Source organism: Macrobrachium rosenbergii, chromosome 12 (genome assembly GCF_040412425.1).
Source record: "Macrobrachium rosenbergii isolate ZJJX-2024 chromosome 12, ASM4041242v1, whole genome shotgun sequence".
Lineage (NCBI taxonomy): Eukaryota > Metazoa > Arthropoda > Malacostraca > Decapoda > Palaemonidae > Macrobrachium > Macrobrachium rosenbergii.
The window spans coordinates 51,033,031-51,058,484 of NC_089752.1; the positions used below are offsets into that span (position 1 = coordinate 51,033,031).

At 42.2% G+C, this 25,454-nt stretch overlaps 1 protein-coding gene across 1 annotated transcript in view; it reads right to left on the reverse strand.

The window, feature by feature from the left end:
* Positions 1-3,575, reverse strand: part of LOC136843655 (transmembrane protein 181) — a 393,597-nt gene extending 390,022 nt beyond the window's left edge. Inside the window, exon 1 of the mRNA XM_067112206.1 lies at positions 3,188-3,575. Coding sequence (XP_066968307.1) covers positions 3,188-3,333 — 146 coding nt within the window. The 5' untranslated portion in view covers positions 3,334-3,575. The remainder of the gene's footprint in view (positions 1-3,187) is intronic.
* Positions 3,576-25,454: the final 21,879 nt, after the last annotated feature.

Here is a 25,454-nt window from a genome sequence, read left to right on the forward strand (position 1 = left end):
CCATCAAAGAGTATTGTTTTTGGCCGAATCATGAAGCAGCGGAAGTTGATCGAGCCAGAATGTCTTGGCTGGACACGTCGAATGCAGGTGACATCAGCGTTGACAGCAGCTTTAGGGATCCATCTAATTATGGTAGCTTAACTCTTATCTAAAAATTGTTTTAGTAAATGTAAAAATTATTGTGATTAACTTAAGGAAGTTACAGGAAATGATCTTTAGACTATGAAGGAAAACTATGGTTGAATGACTTTAAACTTTAGGCTACCATAGAAGTCAGTGCTCTGGGAAATGTGGGCAACACTGTATTATGGCAGTGGTCGTGATTCGACGCTTTTTTTATCACGTTTCTGCTTGCTCACGTGAATTTTGTTATATGGAAAATAGTTTTACGAATTATATAACATGATGTTCTAAAGATTACAGTGACTGTTTTTAATGCCATTACATAAGATTTATTCCATCTTCAACAGAAAAATATATTAATCAGGCATGAATCCAAGGCCAGGCAGGGGTGATAAAAAAATTATGAAACTCTGCCAATTCTAATTTGGCCGACTGTACAAAAGAGTTGAACATTCTACTACTTGGCTACAGAAACGTAAGGTTAAGGGCCCATTCTGCTTTAACGGATCATAGACCTACTGTATACTAGACTATATACTACTAAACTATGTAGGATGCTGTGTTTGCAACATAAGTTACTTTTTACCTTTGTAAACTCATGTTTCATAACTTGAATAATTTACATGTCTCTAGTGGCACCGAAGTGAAGTGTGGCCAGCAACCTTTTGTACAGTGATATTGGTTGTCTCATACAAGTGTGTTTTTTATTTCTTTAAGAGGGGAGACCATATATAATAATTTCATGTCGGTCTACTCGTCCATTTCTGGTAATTAAACCAGTCACCAGGGTAAATTTTCAATTCATTGAATAAATAAGCATGAGATCGCATTTCACTTCTCCAACCATACATATATATATATATATATATATATATATATATATATATATATATATATATATATATATATATATATATATATATATATATATATATATATATATATATATATATATATATATATAATTATGTAATTTTCAAACTAATTTATCATAAGCCTCATTTTCTTTTCCTACGACGTTCAATAAACTCTTCCCAGAACTCATCTGCCGATATAGCTGCCATGTTACCCTTTCAGCGTCTAGTTGAAACTGGAGTATATCTTGAGATCACGCCATAGACACGGAGGCTTCCGGCCACCTGAATTAAAACGGAAGCCACGAATCTGGCAATGGCAGGTTGCGAGCTGGTCGGAGAGGGCGACGGACTCTGCCCATTTTGGTTGGAGGAGAACACCATAGACAGTGAGGTTTACTTCCAGTTCCGATGACTGGATCCAGCGATCGTAACATCTATGGGGCCCTTAAGTTAGGTTAGGTTACATTAAGATAGGCTAAATCAATGTAATCAGCCTTGTGACGCCTCTGTCCTTTATGTGTTTTATGACTGATATAAATAATAGGCATGAACAATATCTATGAACATTCCTCTAATGAATCAGGCCTGTGCATTCTAGACTAGCCTCACTATTCCTGTTGGCACAATTTGTTCATTTTTGGTCCCCCTCCCCTAAAACACCACTTTCTCATAGGCTAAAGGGCTCCTCACTAATCGTTATAGCCTGCATAACTATAAGGGACTGGCCACCAAACTGAGTTATCTGCATAGGCAAACACACAATTAGCAATTGGAAAAACAGCCTAAGCCTATAGCCTAGGCTTAAGGTTCCAAGCAGCTTTGGTAAGAAAACAGATGTACGTACCATCCACCATTAGTCTATACCCATATCCACTGGACTAAGCTCATTTGGTTCTTATTCTGGTAGAACTATAAAACAACTCCGCATGGAGTATTACCTTGGAAATTGACTTTTTCTTTAGTAAATTTTGGTTGCTTATCAAGAATTTACCATTATTTTTTGTCAGTTGACTATAATTAGGCTAAGCTGTAATTAACCTCAGAACTGATATGTTATTGTATGCTGGCCGGCCTGGAATGCTACTGCACGTGCAGTGTTACGGGGGAACTTTTGGTAAAAAGTGGAGTTTCCTTCACTGGGGGTCCATGGGGCTCCAGTCCCTGGCTAAGTAACATGGCCTGTTAGGTTAGCTTAGGTTAGGTTAGTATGGTTCCTTTTATAATAGATTTCCTTAGCCATTCCCTTCTTGAACATATGGCTCCCAAATGACTCGCGAACTCACGGAACTGTTCCATACGACCAACATGACAGTCCGGTTTTCTCCCAGTATATTTCCCCACCCAAAACCCAGAGTTCCTACAGGGTCCCCAACACTGTTGGGTAGAGTTGTATGTTATAATAGTTGACTGACAATAAACAACACCACCTAATTCATCAGCAACACTAAGAATATAGGAAAAACCAATTTCCAAGGTAATAATTGATGCGGAGCTGTTATGTAGAAATACACTTATTCTAAGCAAGAACTTAGCCTAATTGCTTAGGATGCGATTGCCACAATATCTAAAGAATCTTCTACCCAAAAAGACAGACCACTCACAAGCCAAATTCTCTGAGAAATCCATTTATGTAACTTCTGTCCTCTGCCCTACAGATCCGTGGCTTCATGACGTTATTACTGTCAATAAATTGGTCAGTCTCTTCCCCACAGGCCTCTGGTCTCCCTCTGACCACATGAGTAAACGCAAATTTCTTGAGACGTCAACGGAAGCCCCTAATGGAATTGGCTGACTTGACTCAGCTGATGGTTTGTAAACAATAACAAGCTAGGCTGAGATAGATTGACCGTCCATGTTATCTCCTCTACAACAGAATCTTGTAAATAACTCCATTTTTAAATTTATTTTATTACATACTAGAGCCGAAAGTACATAGAGTAATTTTTTAATTTTACGATTTTATATTTTTCAGAAATAATTTCATTATTATAGTTTCTTAAGACCATGACTGGGTGAGATCAATAAATCTGGGAACGATTTGCCCATTCAATTTGTGAGCCTTGAGCTTATCATTACTGTCGGATTTCAAAAGACTGCCAAGTCATTTAATTTGTATCCTGTATATGGTACTATAAAAAGTTTCTTCCAGTAAGAACAAAACACAATAAAAATTATATAAACACTTCAATATATCTTTTATTTCTTACCTTTCACATCTATCATGATGATATGCTGGTGCGATGAACTTACTGAATTCACTGAAAATGTCACAAACGTGCGATAATATCTGTCTCATTTTGAAAACAAAACTTGCTCTCGGAGTGTGGTACGTATAACCAAAATTATCTCCCATTTTGATGTTTCCAACTGCTTCCTGGTCTATGGGTTGGTTATTGGGGTTTCATCCCACCTTTTGCGAAAAGTGATTGAAAATCCAAAAGACGTTAAATGCTAGTAACAAATCCCGGGATTTGACTAACAAGGACAATCTGTAGCGAAAGCGCATACATCAAAGAAGAAAGGAGGTCTCCACGGAATCCTCGTCCAGTTTAACCAACTGGAATACTGCTGGAAATAAGGTCTGGAAACAGTGTCAAGTGAAGCACGCACCTACCAAGGGTACCAAATGTTTTCATTCTTTTTCCGCTGTCGTGGCAGAAAACACAGATCAGTTTCATCCATTATGTAGTACGGAGGGACCTATAAATACAGAGAAATAAGATTTAAAGGATTTTATCACCATTTTGTTAGACATTTCATTTGCCTGGCAGAGTTGCGCACTGGCAGCTGCTATTGATTTCATCGAGTCACGTGTGTCCCCCGTCTTTGAAAATATGAACGGGTTTATTCAGTTGCGATGGTGAATCTTCATGTTTTTGTTTAGTAACGATAATATATATATATATATATATATATATATATATATATATATATATATATATATATATATATATATATATATATATACACACACACACACATAACGCTATACTGTATCCAATTTTCCGTTGCAGACAGGTGGCTCCGCAGAGGGATAGCCCTGCCGGTTTATCAGCAAGTTCCCAAGGATGAGGTTGCCAGACCCACACTTCTTTTCTTTACCATAGGAATGCTAGTATTAATTTTATTCATTTACAGCTATGTAACGGAGGGCCAGGAGTATTCCACAGAACAAGGGAATGTGTGCTTTGATGCACATGTCATATTTATATACTGCTTAAAACACTACATGTTAGTGTGCCATTCATATACCTTTTAATTCCACTGTTTCCTTCTAATCAGCAGCAATGACAGAAGTATATGAGTGTGCCTTTTTAAAGGAGTAAAAATATTGGTGGTTTGTTGGGGAGTGGAGTTCTTTCCAAGCTGTGACCTTTGACTCTTCTTGATTGAGCCTCGAATGTCAGGAGGCATTAAAGGAAACATGTCGCTACGATCTACGCTGCTATCTTGCATGTGCCCTCTCGGATTGCTACTCTCTATCTCTCTTTCCAACTATTATTTTTGCATGTTTCGTCAGTGTCACCATTGTGCTATTGTCGCGCTTGTGTTAAATTAAAGCAATTAAATTACGGAATCTATTCGAAATAAACGTTCAGCTTTAAATATTCCTCGTTAAAGACAAAATCATATACTTTACGTCTGTCTCCCTCTCTTTAATTTCTTCCTCATTTCTCTCTTTAATATCTTCCTCCTTTCTCTTGTAAGAGCCCCGACGCTGTCTCTTCCAAACACGTGTGTGTTCGTGTGTTCGTCGATCGTCATCATCGGAGTCGACAGGACAAACAGAGCGTCTCTGTTTTTTTCTACAGGAACGCGATTTCAACCATACAATATTTCCGTCTGTTTCTCCCTAAGCATTGTTGTCTTAACGTATGTACAATCACCACTACTTGCATTGCCATGCAAGCATTCTAATCATGTACTCATAAGGTTCCAACGAATCTTCTGTATCAAACTGTGTGTATGTTTCTGTTTGTGAAGACGCCAAAGGTCTCTCCATTTCACATTTATTATGCTATTGCATTGTATCCATTAATGTGTCTTGAATCTCATGCAATTGGCCATATGTAGAATTTCCTGACCCTTCCACTGATGTATGTTTCATCACCATATGTTAATCATGTCTCTTGATATCGCCATCTGTTTGTCTGCCGACAAACACAGATGTCTGAACCTTTTATGTCCGTTTTACCTGTCTGTGTGTAGACGCTACATTACCGCTCGCACGCGTCAATAACATCTTCCAAGATTCTGTACATCTCAGTAAGGAACAACCAATAAACCAGTTAACACCCAGCCAGTATGTCGCTCATAACCCAGTCCTTACACTCTCTCTTTAATTTCTTCTTCCTTTCTCTATCTCTCTCTCCAAGGACAATCGCCGAGCAGAAACGGTTAAGTAGACTCATTTGTTTTCTATGAATTTAATTCAGGTATTCAGTAGATGTTCAGAAACATCCCACACAAATACAAATAAACAAGTTCAAATAATATAATTCTGCTTATTATATTCAGGTATTTGGTGGGCTTTATATACATATGTGCATGCATATATATATATATATATATATATATATATATATATATATATATATATATATATATATTATATATATATATATATATATATATATATATATATATATATATGTATATATATATATATATATATATATATATATATATATATATATATATATATATATATATATATATATTATATGACCTGATTCTCGGTCATATAACGGTTCTACCAGTATAAATGAAACGCTCAGATACAATAATTAACACGTGTATTTTCCATAAGATGCGAGAGAGGTGCGAAATAATGAGCAGAGAGACAAGTACTGCTGATTTATTGATGCTGTTGTTGTTTTAGATTTAGCTGGCCTTGTGCCAGCACGGGCTCTTGCTCCTAGAGCAGCCCGTAACTCTATGTTGTTGATGAGTCTGTGAGATGGGTAGGTTAGATGGAAACTTTATTATGATGCATGAAAGTGATTTTGGTGGCGGATTTATTGATGTTGTTGTTGTTTTAGATTTAGCTGGCCTTGTGCCAGCACGGGTTTGCTTCTAGAGCAGCCCGTAAATTTATTGATAAAAATTAGCTGCTTATAGCAGATGATGGACGTCTCATGTGAGCGCAGAGACCGCTGGTACAAAGATTTACAGGTGACCTAGGGTCAAACTAGTTCCTTAAAAAACAGGACAGGTTCATACAGAGAACATAGTGATAAATAATGTCTGACATATAAAATAAATAACCTGTTACTTGTACATAATACATGATTACTTGGAAAGACAGCATATACATAGTTTATAATTGTGATGACATGATGAATATATATTTCGCTCGACCTTAGCTCTCGGAAAGGCACCGCAGAAAACGGGATGTTCTCCACAGAGAACGGTTTGAGTGGGGACTTGACAATACTTCTGGGCCAAAGGGCACGTCCTTCCACTTCAGCGACGTGATGGCTGTACTGTAGGCTGGGGTCTCAGGGTCAGCAGCTTGTTCGCGGGCGCGGTCCTCGTAATCGATCCTGAGCTGTTCGGAATCGATCTCGATCCACGAGAGGGCGTCAGCTACCGGGTTCTTCCTGCCGGGGAGGTACCTGATGGTGCAGGTGAACTCCGCGATGGCTGCAAGGTGCCGCTGCTGCCTAGAGGACCAGGGTTGCACACACACACGTGCACGCACACACACACACATGAAGACATCACCTAGAGTTTATTATCGAGTATCATGATCCTTGTCATTTGTAGAGGATTCACTATAATTTCACTGCAGTAATTTCATCTCATGGTAATTACATATTGGACACTTTCATTGCAATGGAATTACGTTGGAATACATTACATCGTCAGTAAGCCCATCGCTTGTTTTTGCCTCTCAAGGTAAAAGCATCACAGAACAATATTTATTTTGAAAAAAAAATGTACAGACATTCAAAGGAAACACATCACACCACAAGATATAAAGAGGTACAAAAAGGTGATATTCATTAAAAATTACTAATTCATCTACTAATACAAACTAATACACGTTATTACGTAACAGGATGTAAAGAAATTCAAAGGTAAATGAAGAAAAATTATTCTAAAAGAAGACGTTTAAACGGATGTCATCAATACTCGAAAAGACAAATTTAGACTGTAAGATGAGATGCACCAATCAACTCGCTGAATGATCAGTGCCAGCCTTCACAAGAATTGTTTGTTTCTGAGGCACCTTAATGGTTGGCAGCGTCAAAGCAATTCCATAAACATGACCAAATCGAGGAGATTGATGTACTGAGCGATGGTTTGGGCGCCCAATCCACGTATCCTCTATGTAATCTAAGACAGACTGGGCTTCTTTAGGATGATCATTATTATTGATTAAATATTCAAATGAGCCTACTACATCTAAGACCGGCACAAATGCAACTGCTGCAATCATACGCATTTTAATGCAATTTCTTCATCAGTTTCGTAAAACTGTTGTAGACCAAGTGATTGAATGGATCGAAATAAACATTTTGAAAAATGAAAAAACCTTTTTGATTTGTATTAGGAAAAACTGCTCTGGAAGCATTAATTGCTGTGCGTTCAAAATCGGTCATTATTGTGTTTGGTGATAAGGTTGGTTCTAAGGCTTTTAGTTCTGACAAAAGCTTCTTGTAACTCTTTTCAGTCTGTTTGGCCATTTAAACATAAACAAGAGGCAAAACATCACCATTCATGATACCTTGTATTGTGTACAGCTTGTGAGAGAGGTGCGAAATAATGAGCAGGGAGACAAGTACTGCTGATTTATTGGTAAAAATTAGCTGCTTATAAAGCGGGATGCGGACGTCTGTGTAGTGCGCAGAGACCGCTGGTACAAAGATTTACAGGTGACCTGAGGTCAAACTAGTTCCTTAAGAAACAGGACAGGTTCATACAGAGAACATAGGGATTTTCATCATTAAAGTAAGAAGCTGCCTGCTCTGGTCTCCATTACGCCTTTCTGAGAGATGTAATTACAGTATATTTAATATAAATCCCTTCTAAATAATAGACTCGTGCGCTGCTGACTACGAGAAGAGATGCTGTGGATGAACACGTCGCCAACTTGGAAGAAAGACGCAGGTAAGAAGGGAACAATAATGTCACATGAGTTATGAAAAGAAACTTGGGCACGGCATTTGTTTTTTGAAATGATGAACTTTAAAGGTACAGCGGGCCTTTCAAAGTAGCCCCCAAAATTCAAATTTCCTGATGCTCAGGTACCGACTGCTCACATCTGTGAATAACAAGTGGTGTTAAGAGAAGCTGGCTGACTTACTCTCAGTTATTTATCTCTCTATCTATCTATATAATATTAAAGCTCCCTCTCTCCTTCCCTTCCTCCTATCCCTCCCCCCTCACTTTCCATCTTCCCTCCCTTTCTCTCTTCCATCACCTACCCCTTTCCCCAACCCCCTCCCCTCCCCTTCCCCCTCCTGTCCTTGAGCACAAGATCAATTGTTAAGTTAGCTATGTCCTCCCCTTCCCCCTACCTTTTCCCCTTCCCCTCCCCTCTCCAAGCACAAGGTTAAGTGTTAATTTAGCTGTGTCCTCCCCCTCTCCCCATCCCCCTTCCTCCTCCCCTTCCCTCTCTCCTACCTTCTTCCTCCCCTCCTGTAATATATTATCCCAGGTTCAAATAAACGTTGGGGTATATTTTAAGCGTAGTTTATTCCCAGACAAGGATCCATGGTGATACTTAACACCAGTTACAGAAACTAGACTCGCTGTTATACAGAAGGCATCAGAAAACGTTAACAGTACAAACCATAAATACATAATAAACCTTAACAGCAGTTCTCCATAATAACAATAAACAACCATTACCATTGAACGGACATACATAATTATACAACAAACGACTCAAGTATACAACAACTTTTTTTTTTTTTTTTTTTTTCTTTTTTTAACATTAAACGAAGTCATCGTATATATACATAAATAATGATTTACAATACAAAGCGTACACAGTTCTTCCTCAGTCTGTTACTTCTTCTTGGGCCTTCACTTTCGAGTTCGTCACACAGATGTATATGTTTCCTCTTTAATATCACGCCATGATATTTTCGAAGGTATCTACGATTACGCCAACAAAGTTTTTCCAATTGATGAAAGCCTGATGAAATAGCATCTGTTTCTCGGTCCGACCTGACGATTTCACCGATCCTATCCCATTCTTTCGTTGCAGCCTTGTATTCGACTTATCTCCTACGATAAACACTTTAAGATCTGTTGCCGATGCATTGTAACGTGTAGTATTAATCCTCTCTCTCTCTCCTCCTCATCTCTGCTGCTTCGATATCCTGACGACTATCAGACATGAGAGCGCTTATGGTGAGATGGAACCAAAGATCTGAGATTATGTCCAAACACCACTTGATTTGGGCTACGTCCATCTGCATTAGGGGTGTTCCTTAATTCCAACAAAGCTCATGAAATCGCCATCCATCGTTGCATTTTCAAGTTTGGTCAACAGATTCTTCACTTTCTTTTACAAGAATCATGTCCATTGCTACTGGGAAAATGGGAGGTGAACTTGACTCCATTTGATTCCTCTTCCTCAAGAATCTCTGAAATTCGCAGCGCTAGAACTGAGGTCCCCATCTGCACGCATCCGTTGAGGGTAGCCTGTAATGAACATCATTTGATCATTGCATTACAAACTTGTTTTGCCGATGGGCTGTCCTTCCATTGTTGGACCATAGGATATCCACTTAGACGATCGGGCGAAGTCAAAAATGTTGGCCCTGAGAACAATCTGCAGACACACTTCAGCGACGTTGGCAAAGGGTCTGTTTTTCAGAGTTTCTTTCCCAGGCTTGGCAAATGGCGTTGATAAACTTTACATTTCAATCATTTGTGTTATGTCACAGATACCACAATTATACGCATAAATCGGCTCGCTGTTTTTGTTCTGGTTATTCCGATGGGCTGCATGGTCGTTCCAAAACCTCTTTCCTCTTTTTGTTTCGAATAACTAACCTTTTTCCCCAAAACAGGACAAGATCACCATCTATAGATAATTCATGCTTTATACTTATACTGCTTTGACACATGGTGGTGAATCATGTTCAACGGGTCCTCCATTATAGCATGAACCAGCTTACATAATCTTAGATCATTTCGTGCTGTTTCCTGAAGTTCGTCGACAATAAGGTCAACAACTCTTCCGTCATCAGAAAATTCTCTGTCATCACAAACCGATGCAATATAAACAGCCATGACAGTGCGCCATCATATTCCTCCTCTTCAGTTTGATCTGGATCATCAACAGGCGCGGGCTGAGACAATCAGTTATAGCATGATCACTTCCTTCCTCCACTCCAATGTGAACTGAAACTGACTTGCAAATCAGCCTTTTAAATTTGCAGTTTTACGTTTTCAACCTGGTTCAAAAAGAGTATTTATTTTAAAGTGGTAGAAGGGCGTGATCATTGATGACTGTAAAATGAGGAGACCATGCAAGTATAATTTACATTTCAGTATGGCGATGGATAGCTAAGGCTTCAAGTTCATCATGGAATATCTTGTTTCCACGTCCGACAAAAACCTACTTCCACAGGTGATGAGCTTCCCATCCTTCTTTGTTTTGGAAGTGTTGAATCCAAATCCTTTCAGTCTACTTGCATCCGCCTCCAAACGCAGTCATCCTACTGGGATCGAATCGCGCAGAATCCGTGTTTCAGTTAACAACCCTTTAACTTTCAAACGCTCTACAATGTGCTGTAACCACTGAAACTGATTTTTACTCTAAGAAGATCTAGTGGTGTGCAAGTAGCACTAATAAAGGAGCAAATGAGCCCAGTTGACTAACCATCCCCATAAAACTTCGCAGTTCAGTGATGTTTGTAGGAGCGTAAACTCTGTAATGGCTCTCACTTTATCTTTGGGTCTGCTTTCTCCCTTCTGCGACAAAAGAAATCCAGCAAAACGAACGGATGATCGGCAAATTTGAATTTAGCTAGGTTCAAAGGTACCATGCTCTACGCAACCATCAAGAAAAGCACGAACATCCAGTATATGTGTTCCTCAAATGTGCGACTAGCAATAAGAATGTCATCCACAACTTTATGTGTTCGCTCCAAACCGTCTATAGCAAGATCCCTTTAGTTGTAGCTATCACCAGTGCCTGATAAACCCATTGGTGCCTTCTGTATCTAAACCTACCCTATGGCGTCAGAAATGTTGTCAGATCTCTAGAATCTTCATGCAGTTCCAACTGCCAGTATCCTTAACAGCATCCAAAACAAAAAAAAAAAGTACTTTGCATCCAATACAACTTCATTTATGAGACATCATGGGATTTTAGCATTATGTACAATTCTGTGGACTTGGGGAGTTTAGTCAGAAGGTCAACCTCATTCTAATTCCACCTGCAGGCTTTGGAACAACAACAGGGATGACACCATTCAGCTTGGCTGATCTCTCCAACTCCGTTCAATAATACCCTGTTTCATCATGTCTTCCAGTTCTTTCTTCACTGCTTCACTTAGTGGTAACCTCACTGGCCTTGCAGCATATATTGCAAAGGTTTTGCATCTTCCTTGAGCTGGATTTTCATTGGTGGTGTTTTCAGTTTGCAATTGCCCTTTGGTATTGAAAACTTCTTTGTAAGGTGCACATCTGCTTTTCCATAACTTCAATGTCTCGTCAGTGGACTTTATACAATGACCTAGAGCAGTAACAGATTTATCAGCTTCAACCAACTTGCAGGTAAAGGAAGTCTTCATGAACAATTGGGTTCCTGCATGCACAAGGGATAGATACATATCATCAAACTTCACATCTCTGCAAAATATTATATTTTCCATGCAATGCATATCACCATCTTCAGCAACAAGTCATCTCCGCCAATAATTCTCAGTCTCTTTCCCATTAACACTCACAAGTGTCCCTGTAATTCTGCAGATCTCCTCCGTAGTCTGGGAGAATGCAACATCCCCATGCCAGCAACAGTCATCTGGGCAACCTGTATCAGCAATCACATTCATCTTAGCAAGATAACCTGTCTTCGGGTGATGAATTCAATGGGGAGTATGGTTGTTCCTGGCCACGAAACGAAATTTCTGCCATGTGTTTTACCTTTCCAAATTTTGGTGACAGTGCAGCTTCTTTTCCCTTCTTTGTTTTTCGCAAACTTTACTAAAATGTCCAGAGAATCCACAATAGTGGCAGGTTTTTCCACCATTGCAGTGACACAATCTGCCAGTCTGGTGAGGTGGAAAACCGCACTTCCGACATTTCAGTCGCTTCCTCTTAGGTGATCCACGGTGAATCCTTCTCGGTTAGTACTCCTGCTTCTACCACGCTGCTTGAATCTGGCTGCATTAATGGCACTTTCTGTACTGAGACGCTTTTGTCTTCTCTCTGCTAACTCGTTACGCAAAGAGAAATAGTGCCGCAAGGCTAAGAGTGGTTTTTACTTAAAAGCCTTGTCTCGCTTCCTCGTTCCACACCAGATACAATGAGGGTAGTGATCCACCATCAGAAGTCATATCTGCAAGGTTGGAAGGCCCTCTGCTCGCCACGAAGATCAACCTAAAAGTCATCAAAAGACTCACCAGCATCTTGCTTTTTCTGACTAATTTGTATTCTGTCCACTGTAACATTCCGCTGGTCCTTGAGATGCTTTTAATTTGCTCATTACCTCATTCAGCGACAAAGCCGCGTCTAAAGGAATTTCAACCGCATGACGAACCGCACAGGAAATCAGGCTTTGCAAAACGACCAAAAGGTGGCTATTTGATCCTCCCCTAGGTTTTCACCAGCTTTGCAACTTGAGCCAGTTCTTCTTCCAACTGGCTTCCCACCTTTTTAAATGATTTTAAGGTAACACCATCCTCAAGCAACTGAGGCCGAGAAATTTTCGTGAGAATATTTCGAATGGGGTCCCAGGAGTATCTTTCTGCCCCACTAGGGGTAGTAGATCCAAATCGGTTAAGAAGAGCAGTAAGTTCACGATCACGACGTTCCTGTTCACGATCCCGACGTTCCTGTTCACGATCCCGGACGCTGCTCGCCAAAAATCGATCCTCCTGAAGCCTCATCTGCTTGCTGCAGCATTTGCACCATGATCATCATTGAATCACTTGAACCTGTATTTGCGCCCTCGTGTTTCATGCTTCCGTCATCCGTTTCAGTCCTTTAGCATTTCTAATAGCACCTTGAGGAGGCTGTTCAGTCCACTGTACTGTCCTTAGCTGAAAGGCACATCCAAAACACGGAGATAATTCACAATCTCACACGCAGTAAGCTGCTGAATGTCCTTCGTTAAAAGGAGTGCTTCTTCACTGAGTTCCAATGCAGCCATTGCAAAAGTCTTCCTTCCACGGTATTTCTGCCACGTAGACCTCGAGACTCACTGCGCCATGTAATATATTATCCCAGGTTCAAATAAACGTTGGGGTATATTTTAAGCGTAGTTTATTCCCCAGACAAGGATCCATGGTGATATCAACAATTCAGTTACAGAAACTAGACTCGCTGTTATACAGAAGGCATCAGAAAACGTTTAACAGTACAAAACCATAAATACAATAAAACCTTAACAGCAGTTCTCCATAATAACATAAACAACCATTACTTACATTGAACGGACATACATAATTATACAACAAACGACTAAGTATACAACACCTCCCCTGCTCCCTTTCCTCTTCCATCCATCCCCCTTCCACCTTCCCTCCTCCCCTCTCCATTCACCTTTCCCTACCTTCACTCTTCCCTTCCTCCTACTCACCCTTCCCCCTTCCTCTTCCCCTCACCTCCCCATCCTCCCCTCCCTTCACCCATAAACAGCTTGGAAAGCCAGTAGACTTTGCTGACTGTTATTAGTAGGGTTAATTAATTTAGCTGTGGGTATGGGTATGGTACTGATATGGGTAGTCCTTTGTTGGCCGACTCGGTTGAGCTTCAGACTGTCACTGATGTACCGGAGTTCACCCCGCCGCCGGTTGATGAAGAGTTAGAGAATTTATTTCGGTGATAGAAATTCATTTCTTCGCTATAATGTGGTCGGATACACAATAAGTTGTAGGTTCCGTTGTTGGCTAACCAATTGGTTCTAGCCACGCAAAATAAGTCTAATCCTTCGCCAGCTCAGGAGAGCTGTTAATCAGCTCAGTGGCCTGGTAAAACCAAGGTATACTAACTTTTAACTGATAAGTGGGTATGGGTATGGTATGAGCAGGTATGGGAATGGTATGGCATGGTATGGTATGGATAGGGAATGGTATGGTATGGATATGGTACAGATATGGGTAAGCGGTAAGGGTATGGTATGGTATGGATATAGTATGGGAATGGTATGGTATGGTATGGATATGGGTATGGGAATGGTATGGTATGATATGTGTATGAGCATGGTAGCACAGTGGGATGGGTATGGGTATGGGCATTGGTATGGGTATGGTACAGTGTGTATGGATAGGGAAATGGTATGATATGATTATGGGTATGGAATGGATTTTGGTATGGGTATGGTATAGATATGGGTTTGCATGGCTATGGGTATGAGTATGGTATTGGTATGGGTATGGGTATAGGTACAGTATAGATATGGGTATGGATATGGAATGGATATGGGTATAGGTGTATAAGTATGGTACACAGATATGGGTGTTGGTACAGTATGGATATGGGTATATTACAGATATGGGTATGGGCATGGAACAGATATGGGTATAGGTATGGTATGGTATGGACATGGGTATGGTATGGGCATGGATATGGGTATGATATAGATGTGGGTATGGTATGGATATGGGTATGGACCTTTTGTTAAAATGCAGTAAATAAAAAAGTGATGTAATGGGTTATGGATGGTCTAGTATATCACTAAACTCTGAAATGTCTGTTTGTTTGTTAGTTAGTTTGTTTGTCTGCACACCGGAAAGTAATAGGGGCTGGTGCTGCCTGTACACTTTTGCTGACTATTATTAGTACAGTTAATTTACCTGTGGGTATGGTATGGATAGGGTATGGGCATTGGTATGGGTATGGTATGGCATATTGTATGGGCATGGGTACTATTATGGGTATGGTATGGGTATGGGTACAGGTATAAGTATGGGTATGGTACAGATATGGTATGGGTATGTGTATGGTATGGATATGGGTATAAGTATTGGTACAGATATGGGTATGGGTATAGGTATGGAATTGGGTATGGTTATAGCTATGGTACAGGTATGGATATTGGTACGGGTTTGGGTATGGGTCTTTCATTGAAGATGTAGTAACCAAAAAGTGGTCCAACGGGTCACAGGTCTAGTCTTAATTAAAAATTATCACACGTTGAATCTGTCTCACGCTGGTTTTGGTTTATGATCGTTGACCTACTCTAGTTTTCACACACACACACATACATATATATATATATATATATATATATATATATATATATATATATATATATATATATATATATATACATATATATTATGTTACAAGTCGCTGCACAGCCAACCCTTAATTTGCCCTTAGTTATCGAGAGTAGAATCGTTGCTGCACAGCCGATCCCAGCTGACCCAGATATCAAAACAATTAAAGTTATCAACAGTTCAATCTGTCCCTTTCCTTTTTTACCTGAAACATTTCGGGAGGGCACAGTCGAAAAGTATGAGGATGAGACTGAGTGCCACTCCTCAAGCAGCTTAAAACTCTAAAGGCAGATTGCTTGCCTGAATTGTCTTTCTGCAGGATACCTGGGAAGATACAGGTGGCCGGGACACCCGGAAAATGACACATCTCTGCACAAGGTCAACAGACTTCAACAGATCTCTGCACACGGTCCATACTTGGCAGAGGTCTAAAAGGGACAGGACAGGAGAAATCTTTTGCAGTTAGCCAGAGCAACTGATGGGGTGAGAGGTGCTGAGAGACCCTTCCCCGCTGTCCACACCGACCCAGTGAAGACTTTTCAGTCACATAGTCGCCATTAGAAGTGTTTATTGAGTGCCAGCATTCACCTGGTACCATCAGTGCAGCCTGAGTCATTGTATGTGTATGTTATATTTTCATTTTACTGGTGTGTAGTGTTTATTTCTATTGCAGAGGGCCTTGCTGTGGACTCATCTTGGATTGTGCCCTGCCGTCATTCAAGACTTCAGTAGAAAGATATTCAGGAGTTGGAAAGCCTCCTAATTCATTTAACCATTTTCCTTTTGATTCCTTTGTAAATATAATTACTAATTTAACCAAAGTGTTTTAAGTAACATTCCTCATGAAGTAGATCCCTAAGCTCATTGAATCATCCTCGTTTTTCTTTTCTTTTTATGATTTCTTAGCGTGAAAGTCAGATCTCCAAGGCCAACTTGAAGAGAGATCCGTTGCTGGCCTGTAAACCATTCTATTTAATCTAGAAATCCAGGAAATACATAAAATTGACGACTTTCCCATAGATTTCGTTTAGCAGTTGCATTTTCCCTCTATGTTGCTTTGTTGCATTTGCAACTCGCCAAGTCAGCGATTAGCAAAGCTGTTAAAAGTAGACAAACCCGAATCTGGAAGAGCACAGACCAAGGGAGTTCCACGTATAATGTGTTTATCTTAGCAAATTTTTTTTATTTACAATCGTGACTATTCTTATGGAATTAGGAATAGGATGCATGTACCTACCGAGAGAAGAGAACCAACGATTAGATCTGTTACAGTTAATGCATGCCTTTTTCAGGATAGGTAGGAAAATAACCAGTGCCAACCAATTTTGTTTCGAGGAACAGTGCGAAAGAAATTCTTCTGTGTTAAAATTCTTTGCCATTTTCGTTTCGATGAATAGTGTAAAGAAATTCCTCTCATGCTAAATTTTACTCACAGTTCGAATAGCTTAATTATTTAGGCGTGGACTTAACTCCCCCGTGGGATAAGATCAGCTTGCATTGCTGAAAGACTCTCAGTTTAGCTAAACTCGAATTAGGTGTTAGGAAAGCGAAATTTGATTCCACTCTAGGGAAAACTACGAGGTCATTTTTACTATTATCTGCTCATCCCGAAACTTCCTCCCAGTCAGGAGACCAGATGGTGTTTGTAAACAGAAGGGTTCATTCAACCAGGTCTAAAATAACCCACAGCGGTGTGAGTCAGACAACCTTCACCCACCCGCCCCTCCCTCCCCACGCACCTACATTCATCGCCTCCGAGTAGTGTCCTTATAAAGATTGTTTACTGGACCACTCTCATAAAAAATTTTTGGGGGGGTTTTTCCGTTAGTAACTTCCAAGTCCCACGGACAAATCCTATTTTCAAGTCTTACGAGACCAATTCAGTTTCTCAGTCCTACGGACGGATCCCAATTCCAAGTCTTACAAGACTCACTAAATTCCACGCTTCGACCAGGCGAGAATTTCAAGTCCGACTGGCAAACCAAATTCCAAGTCTTACGAGACTCCACTAAATTCTAAATCATTACGAGGAGAATTCCCAAGTCCTATGGGCAAACCCCACCAAGTGTTACGAGACTCCACTAAATTCCACGTCATACAAGGCGGAATTTCAAGTCCTACGAGCAAATCCAACCCCAAGTCTTACAAGACTCCACCAAATTCCATGTCTTACAAGGCGAGAATTCCAAGTCCCTGGGCAAATCCAATTCCAAGGCTTTACGAGACCCATCCAAAATTGACGCCCCACGAGACGCCCCCGTCCCACGATGCCCATCCAAATTGACGTCCCACGACGTCCACGCCCTATGTGACGCCCATCTAAACCACATCCTACGAGATGCCCATCTCCCGGTTCCCAATCCCATTTAATTTTTTCTAACTTTTAGAAGGACCTGCCAACAAAGTTTGACAAAATGGCTACTGTCAAAGCCCAGTGCAATGAGGACTTTAAGTTATTCATGCAGGCAGGAAAAGATATGGGAATGTCGGGCAAGAGTTACAGGACTGGGTCCAGGGACAACTAGATGCTGCAACGAGAGAAAGAGAGGCAGAAAGAATCGCCCAGGGAGAAGAGAGGCAAGAGAGAGTGAAAAGAGAGGAGATAGAAAGAGCAAGAGAGAGAGAGAGAGAGAGAGAGAGAGAGAGAGAGAGAGAATCGCCTGTGAGAAGAGAGAGGAGATGGAGCGGCAAGAGAGTGAGAAGGAGAGGCAGGAGAAGGCGAAAGAGAGGGAGCGAGAAATCTTGCAGTGCCCATGACCTCCAGATGTTAGAATGGCAGAACACCACCGCCCCTCCTGCGGGGAATGAGCGCCTCAGCCAAGCTCTCACTCTGTTTATGCCAAAATGGACAGAGGCAGAACCTGAAGTATGGCTTGAGAGGGCTGAAAGAGTCCTGAGTGCTGCACCTCCCCCCCGTGGAACTCTCCCTTGTTCCTCACTAAATTCTGGAGGAAAGGCACCGTTGGCTACCATGCCCTTTTCGGTAGAGGATGGGGGAAACCAGCCATACGCTGCGGTTACCAGGTGTATGATTACCCCGAAAGTGGTGGAAGAGGCGTAGAGAGAGCAGACAAACAGAAGCAGGCGCACCATCTCGAGAGGGCGTTAACAAATGGCTCGAGTCTTAAGTGGGCCACTTATACCACGAGGTACTGAGGAATTTAAATTTGACCATTTATGCTACGTCCTCCTGCCCTACACGCATGGTAGAAAAAGCCCAAAGCTTAATGAGTGTTGCCGAATAGCAGACATGTGGGAGACTCATCACCCTCAGGGGGGATCCATGTGGTCAAGATATATCCCCTGCCCTTCCTCGGAGGATCAGCTCCCTCAAGGTTGGACCCACTGGCAAGCCCCTATCTTGCCATTATTGCAAAAAAAGACGGGCATTCAATGACCAGTGCCGCAGCTGGCCCAATGCTCCTCTCATCCGCCCCAAGACATCACAGCTGCCTCTACTACTGCCCCGATCACCACCTGGAGCAGATCGCCACCCTGGCAGTGATTTCTGCCATGAGACACAGCCGCACTGCGAAAATGGGGACATTATTCCTCCACCTACAAGCATTGCCTCGTTACAACCAGCCGAAGACAGTAGGCACCGTGATCTACTCCTAAACAGCCCCACCGGGTGGATTGGGTCCAGTCCTCCCCGGAATCTAGAAACATGATAGACACTGGGTTGGAAGTTAGCCTAATAGTGTGTAGAGAAGTCCCCCCCGTGGAGCCGTCATTCGGGAAGATGAACGGATGATGATCCTCTGGGTGAATGGGGATAGGAAGGACCTTCCAACAGTCTGCTTAAGGGTCACCGCAGGCGATGACTCTTGAGAGAGGGAACACATTTTCGGTGTAGCCAAGATGCTCACCACCGGGAAGCCCCTGCTTCTGGGACAAGATCTTATCCAATGGAGGGATCCCTCCATTGCGCTCCTCTGCCTAAAGCCCTCCGACGACAGGAGGATCTGCTTCCCCCGGGACTGTCTCTAGGATCGATCCCGTGGCTCCAGGAACCAACCCTGCCCCTAAGGAAGCCGAAAATTCTCTGGTCCCTGCCACTCCTCATTACCAGAGCCGCAGCTGCCCTGCCCTCGCTCACAAGGGAGAGGTTAATCGGTAGAAGCAAAAGGCGGACACCTCAATCAGCCGCCTCCGCAGTGAGGCCGCCACCAGCAAGGATGCCCTCACTGATTTGATGAAAGATGCTCCTGCTGGAAGACAATCTGCTGTACACCAAAAGTAACCTGGGGGCTGAGCGAGCCATCCCAGGTGCGCCATAAACTCGTGGTAGTCCCCTGGACTCTGCAGAAGGATGTGCTGTTTGGCACATGACAGCATCAGCGGCACTTCAGTGTCGCCGCACCGCCAGCCGGCCAAAAGTCAGTTCCACTGGTCCGCATCCGAAAAGCGAAAGCAATTCGTTGCCCTCCTGCCCTACATGCCAAGTGGCAGGAAACCCAAACGAGGTAGTCCCCAGGCCACCTCAGAATATCCCCTCCGCTGGTGTCCCTTCAAGGACGTTGTCATTGACTATTTCACCCGCAGGGGCGGATGAAAAGTAACCTGGGAACGCCCATTGCCTTACCATCATTGACTACTTCACGTGATACCTGGAGGCAATTCTGGTCAGGAGCGAAAGCTCGAAAAGCTGGTAAGGGCCCTGGTAAAATTCTTTTGTAGATTCGGGTTCCCTGCCACTATACAAACCGATCTGGGTCGACACTTCATGTCGAAAGAATTCCGTGACGGCATGGCCAGCCACAGAATCAAGCATTTTCACTCAACGCCCTATCACCCCGAGTCAGGGAATCATCGAGTAATTCCACCAATCACTCTCCACGGCGCGCAAAAAATTGGAGCACGAGGGAAGTGGCTCGTGGGAGGACAACCTTCTGTACACCCTTTTTGCCACCCGCCACGCTCCCTCTGAAACCACCGGGTATAGCCCCTTCGAGCTATTGTATGCCCATTCCACCTGGGCGCCGAGATTATATGACACATGGCTGACCTCACTCAGCGCGGATTGGGCGGAAGAATTGCCAACCATCCAGAAAAACCTTTGGGTAGCTTGAGAGAGGCAGCCCAGGCCAGAGGCAGCCACCCAAGAAGGGGTAAAGATAAAATTTGACAAGACAGCCCGCTCCTGCTCTTTCAAGACGGGAGATCAGGTCCTTGTACTGACAGGCGCCACAAGGCCCTCAAAACCCACTTCCTGGCCCCCTACAAAATCTTGGGAAAGTTGTGGGGACCTGAACTATTTAGTGGATTGGTGGGAAACAGAGGGCCAAGTGGCTCCATATAAATCTCCTGAAACCGTACGAGACCCATGGCGAGGAGACACCCGAAGATGATACATCCACCCCTGAGGCAGTAGTTGGCACTGCTGCCCTGGCCTATACGCCCACCACTAACTTTGAAATCCTCGAGAATCTGAAATCATCACCTCAGGTCTTGCTGTCTCCCCACAGGAAGATATCCGCTGGTTATTAGACCAAAACTCCGCAAGTCATCGAGACACCCTTGGGTGTATGGATGTAATACAGCATTCCATAAATATCAAGGAGGGCGGAAACCCATAGCCCAGGGGATACCTCACCTGGTCAACCCGGATAAGGCCTGTAGGATCTAGAACAGGTCCAGTTTCAGCTCAACTCGACCTTATAGAACAAAAGCCACAGCCCTGGGCCTCCTCAGTACTAGTACCTAAGGAGTGGACGTGGAGATCGACTTTTGTGTTTCATTTCAGGAAGTTGAATGAAGCTTGACGGAGTCAGAACCTTACCTTTCCCCGGATTGAGGTTTGTTTAGACAGCCTAGGGAGTGGCCCCTATCTAACCAAGATTGATTTGGAGAAGGGCTATTGGGAAGTCCAGCTGTCAGAGGAGTCGCCTCGGACAGCGTTCATAACTCCCAGCGGAATCTACCAATGCAAGGTTATGTCATTCCGGTTAAAAAATGCTCCCAGCTGTTTCCAACGTTTGATGAACAAGGTACTGGCGGGCATAAAGAACTGCGTGGTATACTTGGACGACATTGTCACCAATGCCAGCACCTGGGAAGAGCACTTAACAATCCTAGAACAAATTTTAACTGTCCTGGGAAACGCCAATTTGATGATAAATTTAAAAAAGTGCCAATTCGGAGTCGGGGAAGTTACTTACTTGGGCCATCAGGTTTGAAATGGACAGTTAGCACCAAAGGAGGCAAACATAGAAGCCATCAGGAATACAGCCTATCCGCTTGAACAAATGGGATGCCCAACATTTCCTCGGATGGTACACACTTCGCAGGTTCATCCCAAACTTCACGGATGCTGCTGCCCCCATCACAAACCTCTTCTGGGGAAAACAGCCCTTCAGGTGCATGGAAGAATGCAAAAGGGCATGATGACTTAAAGCCGTATGAATGACAAAACCGGTCCTACATACCACTACGAACGGCCTTTTGCTCAGCCATGATGCCAGCGACATCGATCGGAGCAGTGACGCCCAAGAGAAAAAGAGGAAGTTAGGCACCAGTGGCATATTATGCTAAGAATTGAAGCCAGCTGAAACTCGTTATAGCACAATCGAGTAGGGAACTGCTAGGAATGGTGTTGGCGATGAAACATTTCGAGTCGTACCATGCTGACCACACTTTCCCGCTGACGGTGTATACAGATCATAACCCCCTACGGTACTTGACTACATTTAGGAACCAGAATAAATGCTTAATGTGGTGGTGCCTCGCTCTCCAGGACTATAACTGGAGAATTGAGCACATCAAAGAAACGGATAACAAAATAGCTAGTCTTATCCAGACAGCATAGCGAGTAACACCCTGGGGCCTTACTAGCGCCCAAAAACTCCATCTGAGGGCAAGAAAACCTAAAGCGGTTCTGAACCAATACTTTTATTCCAGGGTGGCGTGGCCCACCCGCCTGATGGTGGTGGTACGTTCCCCTGACTTCTTGTAACTCAAGGAACTTCATTCCACCCCGCCTTCTCTTGTCATTGTATTAATGTTAGAAGCCCTTGATACCCTTGCCTGAATTTAAGATATCAGGTGGAAACATGTCACATCCCCTGATCATCCTTTAGGCACTCAGTGCCACCAAGGCAGTGCCATGTTAGACACCACCCATCAGTACTCGAAAGGAAATAACACGAGAGATGTATCGTAATGATAAGAAGGCTCTTATAGGCAAACTAACTGCATGCTGCTACTTATTTAGAAGTAAGGAACTTATATGTAATTAATTCTTAAATTTTGTCACCTGCCTCAAAATTATCTTGTCCTCATAGTCCTAAAAGTAACGTATACCATAAATTGGAAGAAAATTAATGTGCCACGTTAAAGTAATTAATATTAATGTGTGTGGGAAATAAAATAAAGTAAAACTTCTTTCCATTTTGTGTTGTGGATAAAAGTAAAGTAAAAGCTTTTCCATTTTGTGTTGGGAGAAGAGTAACGTAAAGCATCTGTGCCAACTTCTTGAATATCAACATGTGCACCCGAATGAAGGTGCGTATGTTTCTTCAGTGGGGAGCTATTATAAGTTACAAGAAGTCGCTACACAGCCGACCCTTAATTTGCCCTTAGTTATCGAGAGTAGAATCGTTGCTGCATAGCCAATCCCAGTTGACCTAGATATCAAAACAATTAAAGTTATCAACAGTTCGATCTGTCCCTTTTCTTTACCTGAAACAGACATTTCGAGGGCATGGTCGAAAAGTATAATGATGAGAGGCTGAGTGCCACTCCCTTAAGCAGCTTAGCCCAACTAAGCTGCTTAAAACAACCTTTCTAAAGGCAGATTAAGCTGCCTGAATTGTCTTTCTGCAGGATACCTGGGAAGATACAAGCAGATGGCCGGGACACCTGGAAAATGACACTTCTCTGCACAAGGTCACCAGACTTGACAGATTTCTGCACACAGTCCATACTCGGCAGAGGTCTTAAAAAGGACAGGACAGAGAAATTTTTGCAGTTAGCCAGAGCAGGTGACAGCCAGAGGTGCTGAGAGGCCCTTCCCCGTACATTTCCTGACGCCAGGCTCGTTACCATCTCTACAGTCATCCCCGAGTGGATCCTCAAGGGATAGTGTGTGTGCATACATGTGATTGTCCTCGTCATTCTTTTTGCCAGAGACCCACTTCCTAAGGTAAAGTACAGTGAAGACTTTTCAGTCACGATAGTTTCATTAGAAGTGTTTAATTGAGTGCCAGTATTCTACCTTATCCTAGTGCCATTTTATCCAGTGCCCTTTGCCAATGTTCTGTGTTCCAGTGTAAAAAGTGTTTATTCATTCTCGAGTCCAGATGGCACCATCAGTCGCAGCCTCAAGTCATTGTCATGTATGTTATATTTTCCCCTTTTACTGGCGTGTAATGTTTACTCTCTATTGCAGAGGGCCTTTGCTGTGGACTCATCTTGACTGTGCCTTGCCATCATTCAAGACTTCAGTAGAAAGATCTTCAGGAGTTGCAAGCCTCATAATAATTCATTTAACCATTTTCCTTTTGATTCCTTTTGTAAATATAATTGCTTAATTCTAACAAAGTGTTTTACGTAATCTTGGTTCCTGTGAAGTAGATCCTAAGCTCACTGAATCATCCTCATTTCAATTTTCTTTTTATGTTTAATTAATCTAAAGTCAGATCTCCAAGACCAACTTGAAGAAAAATCCACTGCTGGCCTGTAAACCATTCTATGAATCTAGAAATCCAGGGAAATACATAAGAAAAAAAATATATGTATGTTATACAAGGTCAAATAAGGTCATAACCTCTTACCACATCTGTTGTAAGGTCAATGACGTAACTAACTTACATCCCGAAAGGAATCACGGTAGCACTGGCCAGCGTGAGACTGAGCTAAGCACAATTCTTTATCTCTCACAGTCCCTCTCGCTCAACCCCTCCCTCTCTCTATACATATCCAAATCACTAACTGAACCAAGGAAGAACAGCAAAAACATGTCTACAAAAATATACCTGTTTATTCCATAGTCAACATAGCAAATGGCTTTGGAAGGTGGTAAAAATAACCTCTCGGGGATATTCATATCCTAGAATCAATGGCAAAATAAGTCCAATTAATACATAACATGGTGCTATCAAACTGGAGCTAATTGTTGTCTCTACATCCTAAGAGTCAAAATAAATTGAAATAGGACTGAAGTCATGATAAGTCATGATTCCTTCAATTATTTGACTCCTCATTCCAATACATCTGAGTGAAACAAAGAGAAACAAAACTGATAAAAACAGACACAGAGAAAAATAAATAAGAATATCTCCCACTGACTAACAGGAAAAATACCTAAATACCATGGCAAAATAAAAATTCAAGAAAAATCACTTAACAATAAACTGGACATGGAAAATAACAATCAATGTGGGAAAAGATACTGAAAGTCATGCAAAACTGCAAAGAAGACATGTTAAAATGAAGCTATTAAAAACATCTTTTTTGAAAACAAAGGCTAAGCTCATCTCAGACAGGTAATACACAAAGTCTTCAGCAAATTGCGGGAATCAAGACCGACTTAGTCTAGCCTGCTCAAATGGAAAATTTACACATCCTATGACATGTCATTGAGTGAAGTTCGAGAACGAACGCTCTTTCCGAACTCTGACAACTTCCGAATCGGAACATTACCTGAGGAGCAGAACATCACCCAAGGAGCACTGAGTGCTCAGATCTGTATCCACTAGTTCTGTCAGAACGATGACGGACCAACTGTCAGCACTGACTCGATGATCCAGTCACCATTTCGGCATTTATTGCCACCTCTACCCACAATATCTGGAACAATTGGGTTTAAAAAAACAGCAAATATATATTATTATTATTCCTAATGACTTTTCTGCTCTGAAATTCCAGAACTTGTGCTCATCTCTGCACGAGAGGCAACGTAAAGTTCTTCCCCTGACTCATGCACCAGCTCAATCATCAACACATGAAGCTGGCAGTTCCTCATTGCTGAGTGTTTATTTTGAAATCTTCTTGATCATCAGTCACGGTTTGACCCCACATTTCACACAGCATGTGACTAAACTGCTGTGCCTCCAATAAA